Source organism: Calonectris borealis, chromosome 2, assembly GCF_964195595.1.
Source record: "Calonectris borealis chromosome 2, bCalBor7.hap1.2, whole genome shotgun sequence".
In the NCBI taxonomy this organism is placed as follows: Eukaryota; Metazoa; Chordata; class Aves; order Procellariiformes; family Procellariidae; genus Calonectris; species Calonectris borealis.
In genome coordinates this window covers 154,579,670-154,600,392 of record NC_134313.1, presented here as the reverse complement: position 1 = coordinate 154,600,392, position 20,723 = coordinate 154,579,670, and the positions used below count along the sequence as shown (strand labels likewise).

The 20,723-nt window shown below is 38.6% G+C and overlaps 1 protein-coding gene across 15 annotated transcripts in view; it reads left to right on the top strand.

The window, feature by feature from the left end:
- ZNF438 (zinc finger protein 438) overlaps nt 1-20,723 on the top strand; it is a 79,822-nt gene that overhangs the window by 42,811 nt on the left and 16,288 nt on the right. For 10 of the 15 annotated variants that reach the window (XM_075144016.1, XM_075144013.1, XM_075144015.1 and 7 more), the window contains 3 exons: nt 3,523-3,627; nt 8,347-10,213; nt 11,835-14,129. In XM_075144016.1, the coding sequence (XP_075000117.1) occupies nt 3,523-3,627; nt 8,347-10,213; nt 11,835-12,447 (2,585 nt within the window). In that variant the 3' untranslated portion in view covers nt 12,448-14,129. Of the gene's footprint in view, nt 1-3,522; nt 3,628-8,346; nt 10,214-11,834; nt 14,130-15,643; nt 16,204-20,723 lie in introns of those variants that run through there. The other 5 variants (XM_075144020.1, XM_075144019.1, XM_075144018.1 and 2 more) reach the window with 3 other exon arrangements.

Genomic DNA, 20,723 nt, shown 5'->3' with positions numbered 1-20,723 from the left:
ATCTATGAGAAATCCAAAATGATGTCTTAGATTATTATTGTTGCTAATGCTGATTAATATATTATCTAGATGCATTGGTTTCTTAATGTGTTAACTTTTGTTTAACAGATCTGCTTTTCCATGGGTATTGTTTTATGTTACACTTTTCTCTGAGGACAGAGATACTGGAGCCAAGATGCTGGCGAGATTGTATTGGCAGAAAGAAGCCTTAATTGCAGTAAGAAACCTTAAATAGAATCATAGAATAGTTTGGGTTGGAAAGAACCTTTAAAGGTCATCTAGTCCAACCCCCCTGCCATGGGCAAGGACATTCGTTGCTCAGAGCCCTGTCCAGCCTGACCTGGAATGTTCCCAGGGGTGGGGCATCTACCACCTCTCTGGGCAACCTGTTCCAGTGTTTCACCACCCTCACTGTAAACAATTTCTTCCTTATATCTAGTCTAGATCTACCCTCCTTTAGTTTAAAACCATTCCCCCTTGTCCTGTCGCAACAGGCCCTGTTAAAACATTTGTCTCCATCTTTCTTATGGGCCCCCTTTAAGTACTGATAGGCTACAATAAGGTCTCCCCTCATTGTAGGGGACCCTTTTCCTCTCCAGGCTGAACAGCCCCAACTCTCTCAGCCTTTCCTCATAGGAGAGGTGTTCCATCCCCTTGATCATTTTTGTGGCCCTCCTCTGGACCTGCTCCAACAGGTTCATGTCTTTCTCGTGCTGAGGGCTCCAGAGCTGGACGCAGTACTGCAGGTGGGGTCTCACCAGAGCAGAGTAGAGGGGCAGAATCACCTCCCTCGACCTGCTGGCCACGCTTCTTTTGATGCAGCCCAGGATACAGTTGGCTTTCTGGGCTGTGAGCTCCACATTGCTGGCTCATGTCCAGCTTTTCATCCACCAGTACCCCCAAGTCCTTCTTGGCAGGGTTGCTCTCAATCCCTTCATCCCCCAGCCTGTGTTGATACCGGTGGTATGTTGCACTTGGCTTGTTGAACCTCATGAGGTTCACATGGGCCCACTTCTTGAGCTGGTCCAGGTCCCTCTGAATGGCATCCCATCCCTCAGGCGTGTCAACCGCACCACTCAGCTTGGTGTCATCAAATTTGCTGAGGGTGCACTCAATCCCACCGTGTATGTCACTGATGAAGATATTAAACAGTAGTGGTCCCGATACGGACCCCTGAGGGACACCACTCGCCCCTGATCTCCGTCTGGACATCGAGCTGTTGACCACTACTCTCTGGATTCGACCATCCAGCCAGTTCTTTATGCACGGAACAGTCCATCTATCAAATCTATATCTCTCCAATTTAGAGAGAAGGGTGTTGTGGGAAGACTGTGTCAAAGGCCTTACAGAAGTCCAGATAGTTGACAGTATGATAATGAAGCAACTCCTATGTATCTTATCAAAGAACAGAGGAAAGCAATTTTGGAAATTGAGAAAATGGAGTTACCTAACAGTAGAGATTATTAATATTTTTTTCTCCATCCTTTTTTTTTCTTTTTTTTGGCATAAGTTATGTTAGATATTAATTTTCTGAAAAGTAGATCTGTATAAGCTTTGGCATATATCAATATATGGTTGATAGTGCAATAAGGATGTTTAGGGAACAAAAAAGAGTGAATTAGACAGGAAACTGAAGAACTTCCCCAAATATGAACTGTGTACCCATGATCTTGGATTACTGTATGAGTTCTCTCTCCAAAATGACTGTTTATGCCAAAAGTAGTTTTAACTTATTCCCACACTGAAAAATGTCGCTAGAAATTTTAAGGTTGAACGTCTGCCTTAATGGAGTCCGGTTAATGTCGAAAAAACATTTTTATTGTGTAACTTTGTTGTTCTAATGCTCCCTTCTGCTAAGAAGAGTCTTTTGGAGACTATTTAAGGAATCCAGGAAGCATCCCACTGCTCGCAGAATTTCTTGAAATGCACTGTAGTCCTAATCCCGTAAGATAATAAACTTGCACAGACTTTAAAGCAAAGAAGACCTTTCTAAATGATAAAATGCTTAGTGCACAACTAGCAAATCCCATTGATGCTCGTCAGAATTTATAGCTTTAAAGAGGTCTAATATTCCCTTTTAGAATTTTAACAAACTATTTTGATCCTGTTCCTCCTGTGGTATACCAGAACACATTTTCTAAGCATATTTGTACATTATGTATCTTAGTGTTTGTGTGAATGATGTATTGTGATTTTCCAATCTTGCATCAGAATACTTCGTTATGTTGTTTATTTTTCTAATCTATTTTAAATTACACAAAAGGACTCCTATGTAGACAGAATTATATTACTCTTAAAAAAATCAAGTACTAAAAAGGTAAGAAATAGAAGATATGAGGTTATTCCTGTAGCTTAAATGCTTCTCCTTTTCAAATCACATATAATAGTAATATTCGTTACCCATCTCAAGTCTGCATTTAATTCCTATATCCCACCCTGACTCTTTGGCCTAGACACTTTTCCAAGTCTCATTTCTAGTTCTCTTGTTCTTTTCCTGCTTGCCCTGTATATATCCCAGTTTCTCTTCCACTGTCAGCTCAACAATTAAGAGATAAGGAGAGGCCATTTTCTTGTTCTAGCTTGGGTGTTTGTACCTAAAGCTATAGTTTTAGGAAAAATCCAGCCCAGCCTGAAGCAGGAGCACGTTCAATAGAATGTAAATCATTGGGAAAATCAGCTGCTTAAAGTATCTATTGAACATGTGCCAAGAGCTTACAACTTTGCCAGATTTGGGCAGCTTTTCACAGACAAGAGAGACGTTGCTGGGTCAAATATCAAGGTCTTCATCTAATACACAGATGTGTTACTAGATTCTTCTTTTTTTTTTTTTAATGTAGGCACACCTGGGGATGACTGGCATGTTGTGTTGAAATTAATTTTAGGCAAATAATCTGAGGCAAATACCCAGAACAGACCATTCCGCCCAAATAGTTATTATTAAGCAGAGACAGAAACAATTGCAAATTAATTGTTGTAATGTATAGAGTTTGGCACTCCTGATTTGTAGGCTTTATTACCAATCTTACTTCGTATAGGTGTGTGGCAAAACTAGTTGTGAACACAGAAGGCCAAATTCTATTTCCTAGAATATCTGCAGTTCCACTGGTTTATGTGCAATTACAGAAAGTGTAGATCAGCATAGAATTTAGCCCCCGTATTGAAAAGCCTTACTAAAGCTACTGAACCTTCATTTTTCTGAGCTTTTTGTTTTGGTGCTGTTGACTGTCTGCCATGACACTGAAGCTAAAGCATCCCATCTGTTTACCACATTAACCAGCTTTACTCAATTATTGAGCTATCACCTTGCATTTGGCGTGTAACATATTAGATTTTAAAACATTTTTTGAGGACAGAAAAATGGCAAAGAACAAGAAGCAGTAGCTTTCTTAATGCATTGACTGGAAGTAAATGTTTTATATTGTTGTTTTATATTTTCTTTTTCTGGGTTTTGTTGGTTTTGGGGGTTGTTTGGGGTTTTTTTGTCCTGGGATCTATTTATAACTGACTGAAGCACTTTTGCAGGTGGTGTTTTTTTGCATGCTAATCCTGCAGAGAAACATTGTGTCCAACAAAGTATGCTGGGTCAGCAAAACCAAGAAACTTGTGCTGGAAAGACGGTATCCACAGGTATTTAGTGTGTATGGAGATTTGGCAAAATGAATGATTAACTGTCATTGACAGAAATAAATCTAGTATTGTCTGTTAGAAAGTTGTGCATTTTTTTCTTTCCCATAGAACAGATATTCTTCCTTTCAAAGTCAGCAAAAGACTCGGCAACATAAACATGCATTTAATAAAATAGTTCATTAATCTTTTTCATCTGTATTCTGCCTTTCCCTTCAAAACAAGATGATCCTTTTTTTGTGGTATTTTCCATCACTTGTCTAGTCATACACAAGTTAAATACGTACCTCCACAAGTGAGGTGGTCCTACAAGGATTATTTAAAAAAATAACACTATTACACAGTGGTTTCTGGCATGTTGGTGGTTTATTTTAATGTTCAAAATGGACCAGATTAGTGGGGAAAATTAAATTTCTTCTGATGCTTTCTACAGTGTCTGAGTCCATCAATGTTACGTGCTTTACGTAGAGAACACAGTGAAGGAGGTACAAAAAGAAGGCAGAACAGACTGGAGTAGACCAGACTTGAATGACTTAGGAAGGAAGGGGAACCATGAATGAACAGCAGCCCCATGGAAGACTTCTTTCTTCCAGAGGACTCTTCCCAGCATGGCTATATCAGAGACTTTGATGCATCACTGATTTTTTTTATTGGTGTATCACTGTCCAGTCCTATACAATTTTAAAGGTTATTTAGAAGGGGTGAAAGCTTATGACATCCTGCAAGTTTCTGAGTGATTCGAGAGTGATTTGATACTTACAGGTACTAGCATGGTAACCATTAATCTTTTAACAGAGACTTTTAAAGTAAATGGATTTAATTGCATTTGATTTAGCCTTGTGCTTAATTATTAAAAAGTGTCTACCTGTTGCCCCAACTCCATGCCTATTTGGAAGACTGAGAACACAGCAGTTAAAAGTGAGCTTCACATCATTCAGATATTAAATCTAATTCATTCTTAATAAAAATTGTAGAGAAAGTATAAAAATTGTTGCCTTCCAGAGAAGCACCTGTAGACTGACTTGTAGAAAGAATGTTGTCTAAAACCAAGGGCCATCCTCAAAAATGCCATTGCAGAGCCTCCCTTAACTGAAAATTCCCCTTCTTAGATGCAAGGGTTTGTATAGGCATGAAAGCTTTTCCTCAGGTCACAACTGACAAGTCAGAAGGAGTCCTTTGAAACAGAGACAGAAATAATTTGGAAGAAGGTGTGGAATAGATTTGGAATGTCCCTGAAGGATGCATATTAAGTTTCCAAGTGGCCTTCTGGTAGCCAGACAACCAGAGCATATTCAAGTCCTTCAGTGTCAGGGTGGTTAAGACATGAATTACTGTAGCAATCACTGTGCAAAGGAAATTGTTGAAACTTTTCGCCAAGTGTAAGTGGAAAAAGTAGTTTTGGTCACTGATGATGCTTGCACACTCTGGGTGGGGTCAGTAGGACCTCTGGTCTGTGAATTGACTGGTTGCTTTTTCCTCATCCAAGATGCTAAATAGTCTTCCACCAGTTCTTGCAAATTAGCTTCCCCAGTCCACAGGCAAAATCTTAGCTGAGTCTGAAGGATCATCAGACAGCTAGTCTGCATCTAGCCCGTCTCTATATTTAGGCGCTGGCTAAGCTGCTTAACTACAGCAGCCGTGTTGGGTGAGAGGGAAATAGAGTTGAGTATCCTTTGCTTACCAGAGGCACTGTGATGAGTATTTCTGCACTAAACTGTCTAATGTAAACTTGGGGGAAAAAAAAGAGAAAAAAAATTGTACTGAAGGCTGATACCAAATATAGCTTGCCTGGAAGATGTGTTTATGATAAAATTACGCTAGTTGAAAAAAGAGCATTTGTATAAAAATCCCTTCTCAAACAGTTACATCAATGCTTAGTATTGTATTAACTGTATAAGAAGAATATTGATCTAAACAGACCTTGTTTCAAAGAGCATTTTGTGGTTGATATTCATTAAGATCTTGGCTTCTAGAATGATACTTTCTTGTGGAATGCTGAGAAAATATGTGGAGAGACTTTCTTTAAAGAAAAGAGATATTACTGCCTAATTTTGCAACAGGCAAATTGATGTATTTGAGAAGCATATGCTTATTTTTAAAGCTGGTGTCATGCATTATTTCTACAAATATTTCCTCCTAACGTCAAATTAACCTTTATTTTGTGGGGCTTTGGCTGCCATCTCTGCACTTTTGTAGAGGTGGCATGTCCACAGCAAAAATGCCGTCTTTTCCTGAACTCATGTCGTTTGCTACCATTGGTTGGAGAACGGGTGCCTTATAACTTGGAGTGTAAAGTAGCACAGGTTACAGTCAGCTGAAGTGCTGGCTTTCCTAAAAAGTTTATGCAAATCAATGAAGGAGATTTTGAAATAAAAAGGGAGAGGTACAAGCCAAACGTGAGAGAGAATGGAAACTACTTCGTGTTGAATACTGTGGCAAGCTGAATAACTGCTGATTTGGAAAAAGTCTTTAATGTCAGTATATGGCAAGCATAATCTGGAAAAATAAGAGCGCGCTCTGTCCCCTAAAAGAAAAATACACTTGTTCTGTCACCTACTGTATTTAAGCTGTGCAATTTGACCTGTAACTAGTATTGAAGTTCAGGGCTAGTTTGGTTAATGATTACAATACTTTACATCATTCTATTGTACTTCTTAGAAGCTCTTAAAAGTGTTTCCTCAAAAGCAGCAACAAGAAGATACCCTGCAGGAAACAAAAAAATAATCTGAGTATTATTACCAATCTTAGCAGTTGAAAAGATAAAGGTTTCTATATATTTAGCGGTTGTAGATTGGCAAAAATGGAAGTTCTTAGTGAGAAATAGTACATGCTCCTAGCTTTTGGAAAATAAAAAGGGCTGTAGGGAAACAAAATTTTAAAATTACAATTTTTCTGCTTTTTCCAGGTTGTACAAACTCTGTAGGCCTGGACATATCCCTGTGTATAGGGATCTCTTTATATTTGTGCAGGATTTCCATATGTACAGTAGTCCAGTCTGCACAGAATATCTAGAAATTCTGGACATCTCTACAGACGTTGAGCAGAAAGAAACTTATGTTGGTGCCCAGTAGTTTCACTTAATTGGAAGATCAAGAAGGTGCATAATAGGCTTGGGGTTTGATGCTGCAGATGGCAGTAAAAGGATCAAAGGTCTATGCCCTGCATAGTTATTACTCTATGAGCCTGCTGTAGGTCAAAGAGTTTTGAGAAGCATCAGACCTACTATATATGAACTGTACAGTTTATATGTGATTGCTCAGTGAATCTAGCATGTCCTGAAGGCAGTGGATTTACGGCACATGTGCATACCATGAGTATGCACGTATATCTGTCCAGGAGTTCTGGTCATGAAATATGATAGCTCTGTAACTTACAGTGCACGTTGCAAAGTGCATGACATCTGAGAAGAACATCAGGATCAAGATAAACTTACTGGAGTTCCCATATTGGTAGTAATTCACAGTTATGTCTTTAAGTGCATAACCATGTATAAATGCATTTGTAATAGAAGGCTTTAAACAGGTAAGGAATGGAAACTTCCCTATGGAATTACCTTACTGCAATATTTCAAGGTCCCAGCATTTACTTTTACATATTCTATTCAAATGTGATCCCTCTCTTGAAATGGATTTTTCTTATATTGTTACCTTCCCAAATTGCCTTTCTGCTTGGGATCTTGGTAGCTGAATTTTCAGTGGTTGAGATTGTTGGGAATTTTTTTTTTCCCCAGGAAACCTATCCCAGTTTTTGAGAACTGGAAGCATCAGTAGTTGAATTTGGGAGTGGGTAATGAGGCTGTTATATGAAATGGTAGTGGTACAATTAACTATATATCAAATCCTTTTTTATGGAGTGTCTGAAAGGTCAGCATATATCTCTGCTGCTCAATGCAGATTATATCTTACACATTTTACCTTTTTCCTTTTATTTGTTTTACTTAATTATCCTCACATTCTTCTTTGCTAAAAATGTTTGCGACATTTACCAACAGAAGTAGAAACAGGAAGGAACTGTGATATAATCTTGATGGATTGCATCTTTCAAGAAAATATTTGGATAACTTACTACAGTAGTTCTGTTGTGCATTAAAGGCACATAAGCAATGTGTGTGATTGGGTATTTAACAATGGTACATCTTCTCACAAGTCCTCTTTGATTTTATTACACATTATTTGCATGTTTTATAGCAGTAATTTTTTAAAGACTTCATCAGGTAAGCTTTGGTCTGTATCTGATAAAACCCACAAATTCTAAATGTTACAGAAACTCTGAAAGATAGCATGACTCTGGTTGAGAGATATGATCAGAGCATGTGCTCAGAAAAGTTCTGCATCATGGAGTTTAAATCCTGTCCCTGTTAGTTCTTCCAGCTGAATATTGCTAGCATGCTAGTGCAGCTTTTCCAGGGCAGAAGAGGCTTATAACTGTATTTGTTCCAAAATGCCATGTAGTTTCTAACCTAGAATGAAACATCCATTTAAGATTAAGGGTTTTTTTTTTCCATATCTATATTCAAGCACGTTGCTTCAGAGAGTATTTTTGTTTTGTCCATGAAACTTTTGCAATTCTAAACTTAATTTAGTGGTTATTTAAATACCTAAATATTTTTAATAAGTTTGTGTGTAATAGTATCCTTTGTAAGCCGTTTTATTTTCAATACAATAATTTTTAAAAAAGAAATACTATATATTATATTACATCTTTGTTATGTTATTATTACAGATAAACACAAATCCCCTTCGGATATAGTACAAAGTTTTCAGAAGAAAAGTCAGTTTAGGACCATTGCTCCAAAAATGGTACCAAAAATTTTAACATCTGGAGTGGTTTCATGTGTTCAGTCATCTTTGCCTGAGCAAAATACACCGATTTCAGCTGCAGGTTCTAAACCGCTGGTGGTACCAACTCAGAACTATGCTGTCATGCAGGTGGCTGGTCGTGAAGGAACTTTTTCTCTGTTGGCTGTGCCGTGTGTTGCTCCTGCCCTAACGCAGCAAGTCCAGCAGTCAAACATGGCCCCTTCTGAAAACCTAAAGCTGCCTATTCCTAGGTACCAATCTGTAAGAAATAAATTGCTGAGTGACAAAAAACCGGCACAAATCTCTGTTTTGGGTGCACATACCAAGATTCCTACCAAAGCATCAATCTCATCACAGACTTCCCCCGTGACTACCTTCACTGAAGACTGTGCTGAAACTCATTCTAGTTCAGGTTCAACTGAGCAAGTGATGCTAACAGACCATGACTCAGCTGAAATTACAGTTGCCACATTAGTAAATAAAAGCAATTGTGTGGAATCTGGATCTCCTGTAATGAAACTGAAAACTGAAATTGCTAACAGTAATGTTTCTGGACCATCTGTAGTTAAAGACTCTTTATCCAAGGTGGCAAGTACAATTAATCCCATGAAACTAAGTCTACGCTCTGTGAAGACAGCATCTGAAACCACAAGAGTGTCATTCATAACGTCTGAGAAACTAAAGGAAAAACTCACAAATTCTGCAAATTCTGTTGCTGTTCTGTCACCAGCAGTTTTTGGCAGTACAATACAGATGGCTCCATCAGCACCAAAAGGAAAACTTCCTATTTTGCCTTACTCAAGGATGAAAAATTCAGTGTTCTGTAAACCTAAGCAGAATACTAACGTTACAGATGTATCTGGTTCTTCACTAAGATCTGAATGTGAAAAGATACCAGCTTTGGCGAAAACCTTTCATGTTCCTACTAAAGCATCTGATAAGCGATTAGCTGTGTCATTCACACAAGTCCCCAAACAAACCATTCGAGAAAATACCTTCTCTCCATCCAATAAAGTGGATGTCGACAGTCTTAAAAAATTGAACGGTGCAGCCTTTAAAAGAAGAGGCAGGAAAAGAAGAGCCTCAGATGATTTATTGGCTTTTCAGACCAAGCGAAGGAAATGCATCATTAATAAGTTTAGAGAAGGAAGAGAGAGGGCGAAAGCCGATCTTCAGCCACCTGAAGATAAAAAAGCAGAGGCAGTGAAAAAATACCGTACTATTAGACCAAAGCCAGTGGTAGTTGTGCAGGCTTTTGCACCACTGACTTCTGCAGCAATAGTAGAGACGCCGTCTCCTGACCATTTAGACCAAGATATTTTTTTAAATAGTTCACTTCCCAACAAGTATTTAAGTTACAAGCATAGTGATGCTACATCAGCTAAATCGAGTGATTTAAGTAGAAATGCATGTCCAACTGTACCTAAGCCGTCACATAAATGTCATGTTTGTAACCATATCTTCCAGTTTAAACACCATCTCCAGGACCATATGAACACACATACAAACAAACGGCCTTACAGCTGTCGAATCTGCAGGAAAGCATATATTCACTCTGGAAGCCTGAGCACGCATATGAAACTTCATCACAACGAAGGCAAACCCAAAAAACTTGTGTGTTGTGAATTTTGTGCAAAAGTTTTTGGCCATGCAAAAGTGTATTTTGGTCACTTAAGAGAAGTGCATAGGGTTGTTATCAGCACAGAGCCCTCTACTAGCGAGCAACAGCTGCAAGATGCTTTAAAGAAGAGAGACACGAATATAAAAGAAGCAGAAGCAGCAACGGAGAGGTGAGTGTTTTCACTAATTAAATGCTAATAAAAATGGGATTTCAGGTTGACAGTGGAAGTTCGTAAACATCACCTTTATGAAAATTGTTGCTTTTTCCTCATCTTTTTTCCCCCAAAGTGAGATTCCTAACGGTTTAAATATTTTGTTAAGGAATCTAGTCAATCCATTAGACCATCCGGTGTATTTTAGCTGATTATTGAATATAAATTATTACTGACACTTGAATATCCAAAGTAATTTTGCGTATGTTCTAGTAATACCCAATATACTGCCAGTGGAGCTATTTTGATCAGTTGATTTCTCATGGCTAACGCTTTTCTGTTAATCTGCACTGTCGTCTGTTCTGCCCATTTTGGGTTTTCCCCAGAAGATAAGTGAACCAACTGCAATAAGTGCAAAGCAATTCATATTTCAGTATTAGCTTGTAGTTTGTTTACCCTGTTGAATATCATTGTCCCACTTCTTTCTCTGGAGTTCCGTGAGCTAATCCGTCTTGTGTGTTGATTACTGCTGCTCTTGTGATCGCTTAGCCAAGTAGAAGAGTTAACATTTACCATATTAAGATGGATAGAACATTCTTTTACCTCTGCATTATGATTTTGAGGTGAAATTTCTTGACACAGTATAAATGTTGGCTTTGTCGTTTATTCCACTGTACATTTACTTTCATTGAAGTACACTTTAATAAGCTCAGGGCTTTAACCTGACGCCTCGCTACGACACTACAGTTCAATTTCACACGTTTTGCTTTGCATAGCTCCGCTCTCTGGGGCATCAGAAATTTTTAAGGTACTGAACCGAAGAAACACCAGCACTTTTCTTTCAGCCTTACTAGCCTTCGTACAATAAATGATTTAGTTTATCTATTTTGTTGGGTGATATGTCTAACGTGTATAAATACACAGTACTACGTGGTCCTTTTCGTAGGCATTGTGAGAAGGTTTCTGTGGAGGTCTTCTTCTGATTGGCTTAACTTAAACCAGGGACTTGCTAGCTCTGTGTGGATCTGTTTCCTTTATACTGCAGAGCTGTACTAAATCAATGAGAGGGGGTAGGTATTTAACTTTTTTAAACTGTGTTACAAACTTTTAGGAAAAAAAAAACAACTTTCAAGTTTCATTGTTTCCACGTTGGAGTGGGAGGTGGTACATCTGGCTTTGCCTTAAATTGACCTTAGATCACTCAGTGTAAACAAGTTAGTTTCTCTTAGTAGTATGCTACACCTAACACTCATTTTCACTTTTCTAGCACAGAGCTAAAACTATTTGGATTGACCTCACTAAATCAGGAACTTAAAAAAAACTTTATTAACCTTTTATTAAAAGGTTAGTGTTGTTAAAAGATTATTTCTACCAAGGCTAATTTTGGAGGCAATTCTTAAACTCAGTAGTGTTGAATAACATTTGGTTTTAGTTGTTTCCTAATCAGCCTTATTATTATTTTATTTCTCTTTTTTTTCTGTTCCAAATAAATTAGATACTGTAGCAACAGTGCCTGGTTTTAATTAAAAGAATGTTTCATGAACGTCATCTCTTTTTGGAACTTACGCGGACAGAAATTGCCATCTCTAGTCTGTGCTTGGATAATACTGAAATAGTTCGTATTTCCTTTTTTCAACAGGGGAAGTAAGTGCAATTTTGAGGACCTATTCCATAACCCGGGAGAAGTGAAATTACAGATCAAATGTGGTCGATGCCAGTTTGTTGCACAGTCTTTTGGTGAAATGAAGTTTCACTTATTGTGCTGTCATGGAGAAGAGATCCAGGGAAGAGTAAAGGAAGGGGTTTTGCAAGGAAACAGAGGAGCTAAGGGGGAACTGATCAAACATGCAACCCACTTCTGGAAACAACGCAATGAGAGAAGACATTTAGCAAAATGCAGTGCCTGTGAGGAGGAGTTTTATACTTTTCCAAAACTGAAAAGACAGGTATACTTTCACCATCAAAATAACGTTGATATGTTATGTAAAAGTGAACTGACTCAGTCAGGAAGTGGTGGAGCAGCCAAGGAGATGCAAAATGTAGGTTTTGGTACACCAAGCAAAAAATTAGAAATTTGGTCTAAAGCGGGCTATAACTGCATTTTATGCAAACAGTTATTTGGAAGAAAAGAGGATCTTTGTAATCATTGGCAGAGTTATCATAACTGTGAAGAGCCTTCCACTTTATGGACAATTTTTAGTTTGTTATCAAAACAAGGAATTATTGAACTTTCTAATAACAGTGAATATTGAAGCTCAATTCTACAATGCTATGAAAAACATCAACTACCTTACCAAATTGTTTATGGTTTTTTGCTGTGTTGCTAAACTAACTCAAGAGATGTATCACTTCAACGGTTTGTTTGGTGGGTTTGTTGGGGTTTTTTTAAGTTATGCTAACATTTATTTTGTTAAATAGAAGATGTATTGACCAGTATCATTCCAGATGGGTACACGCAAGCTGATTATGAAACACTGTATTTAAATTCACACTTAAGGAATTTAGCAGCAGCAAATACTCAATACTAATGGTTAACATCAAGGAAAAAGATTCTCAAGTTAAATTATACTGTACACACAGAAATAAATCAGTTTATATGAAGTACTCTCAATCTTGAATGAAATGACAAACCAGACTGAAAGGGTAATTTCAGTCCCAACTATGCTTCCAGATTTTGTGGTAAATATATATTTCCATGCAGTTCTCTGAATCATTTGAATGTGCGTACATGCAGCCGGCATTCAGGAGCTTTATAATCTATAATTTAAGAGCTTTTAATTCTTTTTTTCTTGATTTCAGTGTCTTCAACCGTGTTCATTGCTTGCAGGTTTGTTATTGGTAGGTCTTTTAGGTGTTATATTCTGTCCTGGTAATAGCAAGGATCTTTGGATTTTTCAAGTGAAAAATCTACATGTATTTTTTTGCCTTCAAGCTCTTTGGGTTGAAGACGAGTTAGTTGCCACTCATGAAGATGGAACCCTCAAAGCTTGACTGTTTTATGAAAAAAACCCCAAGTTTGTTTTAAAAATAGTAATCTGAGTTGGTTACTCCTGGGAAGTTTGACATTTTGCAATAGACTGCATGTTTCACAGTGAACTTTTAGCATATTCCTTGCACCTCCTGTGACAGCAGCACTACTGCTGCCAACACCGATAGCACTCTGCCTTTAACACTCGGTATATAGCTTTTGTACCTCTGCAGTTGACCTAATCTGTGGCTTTAAAGGGAAATTGTTCCTCCACTTCTAAGCCTATGGTACAGGTAATGAGGTTTTTAATTCGTGTTGCCCAATCTACTGTACTAGAGGAATTGCGTGCAGCACCTTAATCTTCCAGTGTCAGGAGCCAGGAACAGTTACCTTACCAGGATGCAAAGCTGTACAGCCTGTAATGCAGGAATAGCGCATGCTGTGTCCCCTGCTACAGAGCAGGCACGGTAAGAGACCATTTCAGCACATCTCCAAGTCAGTTCAGGCTGTAAGGAGATGGAGTTCTGGAGCTCAGTTTTGATGAAAAGGTCCTTGAACCATTGAATCTAGTTTGAAATTGGTGTTTAAACTGCTGTTACTGTAAGCCTTATGTACCTCTGAATTATTTTGGGAGCAATAATGAAGGCAGCATAAGAAGTCACTATATCACTGTTCAACAGAAGTCAGAGCACATCAGAGGGCAAACTGAAAAATACACCAATACTGTCTCTGCAGTACTACTCTATCCATTTCTTTTTGTGGTCAAACTGTAATTGAGGGATTGCAGTGATGAAGGAGTCATTCCTAAAATGTTCTGGGTGGCTTCTCACCGTTCTGCAAAAATTGTGGTGATGAGAACATGAGAAGAGATCTAAAAATGTTGGGTTTTCTGAGTGGCATTCCAGAAGATGTTGCAGTATGCTGTGTATTTGTTTTGTTTTTAAACAGTAAAGGCAGTTTTGATGAGCTAATAGTTTTGAATGTAATTTCTTCTTGTATGGTGCTTTGCCCTGGAGTTGAACTGTAAGACTGAAGCCAAAAAAAAAAAAAAAGACAAAAGGAAAATGCTCATAGAACTGTACAGGTGCCTGGTAAGGTGGAAGCATCCCTGTGGATTTTCAAAACTTCCTTCCTACTATCTGTTGCTATAAATACATGTTTGTGGTTGATTCTTTGCCTTCGTATATTACTTTTGTATGCTGAACTACTTGTTCTTACTCTTGGGTATGGCACACCCATCTTTTAATGCGTACAATTTATTCATATTTATTTTCACTGGGTAGATGGAGGAGAATGTATGGCGTATTTGGAAAGGAATAGCTGATTTTAAAGTCAGTGTTTCATATCAAACTGAGACTATATTTAACTTAGTAGAATGTGTTTGCATTTAGAAACATTTTTTCCCCCCATCTTAATCTTTTCACCTTCAAAATCAAACACCTTGCTGTTCTCACAGAAATGTGAGAACAATCCCTCCTTCACACAGTTATAGTATATCAAATGGAAGTTCATTCCCAGCATAAAGCACGCATTTTAAGAGTTGGGGAAGAAAAACATTAAAAAGTTTTGATCATGTTCATTATTTAGAACGGACATTGCAATCACCTTTCTTGCAATATCACCCATTCCTTGGTATAGTTTAAAATGAGCTGAAATGACTGCAGCTCTGACACAGAGTCCCTCCTGTTCAGGAACAGCACCAATGAAGGCAGAGTTGTCCTTCAAAAATATTTTCAAAAAGTATTTGTTAAAAATGGTGGTGCACCAGAGCCAGTGATGTAGATGAGTTGTTTGGTGGTGGTTATCGGGCAAAAAGAGTTGCTCCCTTTCCTTCCGTGTAAAAGGGGGGCGAGTTGCAATGATGATGGGAGGAAGGAGGTTTGGGACGAGGGAGTGGGTTGCATTTTTTTTTAATGGAAATTTTCATGTAGTGTCTTTTCTTTTCATGATATTTTTGTGCTTCTCTCCCTTTCTCTAGTCCAGACCAAATGGGTAAAAGGGTCTCAGCTTTCAGCAATTTAAAGCCTGAAAACATGTTTTAAAGTATGGTTCTAAGCCACTTCTCAGTGTCCTCATAAATGTTTAAAATTAGAAGCCTTTTCTCCTGAGCCTGAAAGCATTCTTATGTTTCAGGCTATTATGATTATGGTAGACTATGAAAGGTTGGGATTTTTGAAAATAGCTTTGCATTAAATACAGATGTGTCCTGTGTTTAAAATGTGTTTGTTTTGCATTTGTGTTCATTTTGATAACATTTGGAGGTATGAAGTGAGCCTTATTTACAGCAACATTAAATAGTGCATGTTTGCTGTTCAACGGAAGGGTTGTTATGAATACAGTTTGCTGTTTACCTTGAAGCTGGACAAGTTAACATCTGGTTTTGCACATAAATTATATTTTTAAATTGTTAAAATGAATGTTGTTGGTTTTGTAGCTGTAGTTTTGTTCCCCTCTGATTTTTCATTAAATCTCTGTTTCAGCTTCACTGTTCAACTTTAAAGCCGTTCCTCACATGGAAAGCTGTTCCTTCATCATCACACCATAAATAATCAAAGCTGGAGGAGTTCCATTGCTTCTCTGGCTTGCAGAGTATTGCGCTTCTCCAGCTGCAGAGCTACAGTTTCCTATGGCTAACTTGACATAGTTGCTGGCAGTAAATGTTTTACTTCGTTTATTTATTAGAATTCAGATCTCTGCTGTTTAGCTCCATCAGAGTTTCTGTCATACCTCATTAGATACTTATTTTATCTACTATTCACTGAGCTCTTTAGAGAAAGTGTCATAAGAAGGATAAACAGGTATTTAGGAGAGCAGATTTCAGCCCTAACTTTGTGCAGATGATGCTGACGTTTGAGAATCACCAGCTTATCTAGGCTCAGCCGTGTAGTATATTATATTTCTTCAACACATCCACCTACATGCGCATCTATTTTGGAAAGAAATGTATACTTCGAATTCAGCTGTCAGTTAATTATTATCAAACGTGTACAAAGTACGTTTGTGATTATTATGCATAAAGATTAAAATGCTATTAACTGTAGTAGGTTTACTTGTCAAATTCCTTATAGCTCTGAAACAGGAAAATCTCTGCGTGCTGAGTATGACACAGAAAAAGTCTAGTCTCATGAAGAAAATTGTGATGGCTTAAAAAGGTTGTCCTCATTTCAGTGTGTGCTTTTATAGCTGATCTGTCACACTGTAGGATTTTCTCTACTTTTTATTAAATTGCCGTGATTTTTCTTGGTTAGGAATACTGAAGAAGACCTGAGCCTGCGAGCAAGTTTCAGGAAAAAATGTGTTTACTTCCTTTCTCTGTACAGGCAGACACGTCCATGGAATCAAAATAGTCTTGATGGCTTTACATATACATGCACAATGTGGGGCAACATGTAAGATTTGGGCTTCAGTGTACGACTTTATGTGGCTGACCGTTCTGCAGTTCCAAAGTAGAGACTGCAAATTTGAGTGTAAAAATAACTTGGTTTTCAGACTTGAGTGAATTTCTAATACCTTATTGACAAACCTTCAAGAAATCCTAAAAAATCACAATAGCATGCTTCTCTACTTGTGCTTTGTGTAACAACTTTATTGATGTAGTAGTACCAGGAGTGTTCTAAAATACGATGTCTGATGCTGTCGAGTGCAAAGGAAGCTTTCTCCCTTCCATTTTTTTTCGCATTTTATTGACTTTTCCATGTGAGCATTAAGATGGGATGAATTACGATTTCTGCTGCTGACAAATCCAGAAACATTATTCTGAAGTTATTTTGCAGAAATTTCTGATTTAATCTAGAATAACAGATTAAATCAGTGAAAAGAAAATTCTATTGGAAAGAGATACGTAAGAAAACTGTGTCCCATATGTGGATTTCTCTACACAGTTACACCACTGTAGATGAAATTTATAGATGATAGGTCTTCTACTGGTATGTACAAACAGTTTGTTCTTATCCAAAGTTATTTAGAGTGGCCAAGGGAAGTAAGAATTAAAAAATGTCCATACCTTCTCTTTGACTTGAGTTTTGTTAATATTTCTACTGTTGTGCCAGTCCACATTATGGTCAAAGGCGTGTAGATCCTCAAACGCTTTCTGGGGGACTTACAGTATTAATTCAGTGGAGGAAAGGAGAAGAGAGATGCTAAGGAAGTAGTGATGATGAAGGTTGGCACAACGTATTGAATATAAGGTCAAGCCTTCAGTATGACTAGCCTTTGATGGTCTGTATGTGTGGAAGTGTCCTGTAGCCTTTGTCTGAACTTCTCCCTTCCCCTCCTGTGGAATCTGCTTCCACTTGAGGTACATCAGTCTGGAGCATCCTCGGCTTCCTTGCAAATGGCATAGCTGACTTTGTGAATGTCCTCTTCTCTGGTGTCTCAGTTAAATGCTTGTAGTTAGATGAGCCACATGCTGGCTGCTGAGACCAGCTGCTGCCAGACTTGAAATGTGGTCGTTCAGTTTTCTGAGGAAAGCATCTTTTAGCTGTAGTCCATAAAAGTGAAATCAAATGCTGCATCAGTACTTAGCAAAATAGGAAAATGGCTCCGTTTCCTGCAGATAAAACACTGATGAGTAGTAGGGAAAAAAGTTAACAGTTGCGATAAGAAAAAGAAGCTGCTAAATGTGATTTGGGGTCTTTATGTGCCATTGGAAAAGACTAGAATGTCCCATCACCTAGCTAGAATCATAGACTAGAATCAGGGAAGTTCCATAGAAGTGTCTCATGCAGATCTGATGGTGTAAAGCAGCAATTCAGAGACACTGTGACTGAGATTTTTCTTTTCCCCTCTTTTCCCTCTTTTCCCTTTTTCCCTTCTCTTTTTGCTTTTTTTGCCTTTTCTTCTTCTGTTTTCCTAGCCGGCCTCCCTTCTCAGCATCCTCTGTGAGCTGTTCTGGATGAACGCAATTTATAAATGTCTGATTCAACAAAGTCAGCATTGTATCTGGCGTATTTGCTACTAGCCAAAAGCCTGGGATTTAATAGTTGTGAACACTGTTTCGCAGAACGTTTCACTAAAGCATTGGTGCAGGGGACCCCGGAGGTCAGCCGGGCCAGCCTCCCACCCAGAGCAGGGCTTAGCACCAGCCCGGGAGCAGAGCTATGCTTGGCATTTTGGAAACCATTTCTGTTGCTCTTCCCACTGGTCCAGCTCCAGTGGTGGAGTCGCGAGCGTAAACAAGGCTCCAGCGCGGTAGCTGATACTTTAAGCACTGTCATAAGCAATTTTGTGACATTTGTAAAGAAAGCACAAAACTTGGGACAAAAATCCCTCCAAAACCAAATAAAGTTACAGTTCCAGCTGGTGATCCTTCAGTAGTGAGAATTTTTGGCACAAAACCCTGTCGTTTTTGTTGTAGACCATGGCCAAGCCTCTTGCCTACCTGCACGAAGCAGCTTACACTCCTTTGCTCTGCTTTTTCTGGGTCTTCAGTCTCTGTGCCTTTCTTATGCAATGAATATACTACTTTTTTCTACAGCTGATTTAGGACAAAAATAAAGCATTTTATTTCCTGTATGCTAAGTAATTTTGTGCAGCTTCAGATTTAATCTGACTTTTGAACATACACCCGACCAAGGAGATCAATATACCTTACTATTGCTAGAAGCAATAAATATCCCTGTGACCATACCTTTGAAGCAATGCAGTTGCTTTCCACTGGAAGTTTAATTTCTTCATGTTTTTAGTTAAAAGCTTTTATTAATTTTAACTGAAGTAAATACACTGCTATACTTTGCTATTCAAATAAATCCTTTTTCAGCTCTGAGTCCTTGGAGTTTGAATCCTGTCCAGCCATTTTCTGCTATCTGCCAATTCCTTGCTAAGTGCAAACCTGAGAGTCTTGCCAAAAATCCACCTTCATGCCATTTAAAGTCATCTGCCGTCTTTTCTCTAATCAAAGTTTGCGAGAAGATGTTTTTTAAAGGGAACTGGCTCTAGAATTCGGGCCATTTAAATTACGCAAGTTAATTAAAAGCAATTGCAGCAAACTATAAAATAGAGAAGTGGTACAGACTGTTTGAAAGCTCACTTATTTTTATTCTCTTCTGTGAGTAATTGGAGAGGAAGTTTTCCAGGGAAGAATTTGGTTTTTTCATGCTATTTTATGTGCTGCTCTCCTAATCCACTTTTAGCCTCTCCCGAGTACAGCACAGCAGAGCCCAGCCATGCTTCGTAAGTCAACTGCATCCTGTTAAACTCAAAGCACCATTTTATTTTTACCTTGTAAGACAGCTGGGCTGATAAATGGATGGGATATCGGCACGCCAGGGTGTCTGCGCAGGTTAATAGTCTCTTGTCTTTCAAGAGCAGCATTGCCAGTGTCTTTATGCACGCGTGCACACACGATCACACACAAAATTATGCAAGGATTAAGTCTGTGGAACGTTTTTAACTTGTTTGTTAGTGTCACACTGTACACAGTGTATTCCAGTTATTTTTCTTTTATTAAAATGCAGTAACAGTGTCATCATATTGCTAATATATCTATGGCTGATCTGGATCCCGAAATACACAGTGGCCACCTGAATTCTTCCAGGAAATTGGATTAATTGTTGAATTGTTGGAATTTCTTTTAAAAAACGTGCTACTCTTGCTGGTTAACACCACATGTAGGGTTTAAACTATATTTCTGAGAGTGATTTATTGGTCCAGCAGAGAAGTCTGGTGCTAAACCTTTCCACTGGGATTTGCTTACATTAGGAAGCAATGCAGGTGGCAGTCTATTTCAACACGGAATGGATTTTTTTCCCCTTCCTTTCTGATAAATGAAGTGCTTATGTAAGGTGAGAGATTGAAAAAAATGAGAAGCCTGAAGCCCTTAGAGGATCTGTCTGAAAGCTCCACACGCGGGCAGAGAAGCGCGGGGTCATTCTGATGCAGTTTCCGTACCTGCTCGCCTCGAGCGTGTTGGGAGCCTCGCGGCTGCGCCTCGGCCGGCCCGGGGACGCTGCTCAGCGAAAGCTCCTCACTGCAGCCAAGAGTTCGCAGTTAGAAGCGTCCAGCGTCATGTGCAGCACAAGAGGGCATTTTGACACCAAACTCATTTCGTCCGTCACTTGATAATAAATCGTTCCCGTATCTTCATGGTAGGCATCCTTTATTCTTTGAGCTTTTGTCTCGTGTTTTCATTTTGTGCATAATAGATAGGATCTGGGTTTGCATTAGTGCTCAACAAATTGTCTCTTCTGAAGCTTTATTGTATGCGAGACCGCTCCCTTTGGCTGTTCCTAACACATCGTCTTTCTCCCAAATGATTCATTCGGTGTCATTTAATGACAAACATTTGATAGTTTTTACTATCGAGTATTATATGTAAATCTCCTAACAGCGTCATAGTCTTAAATTATTGTAGCGCTTGATTAAATTAGCCCTTTTAAAAAGGATCCAGGTTCACTAATAGTGTTTCCTGCAATGCACATCTCTAGAGAAAACTGAGATCTGACTTTTATAGTCAGAACCAATTAGGCTCATCCTTTTTTTTCCCCCTTCTCTCTGCAGCGTGCACATGAATCGCATTTTTCAGGCACAGTTCAAGCAGACTGTCGGGTCTCTGGGGCTCTC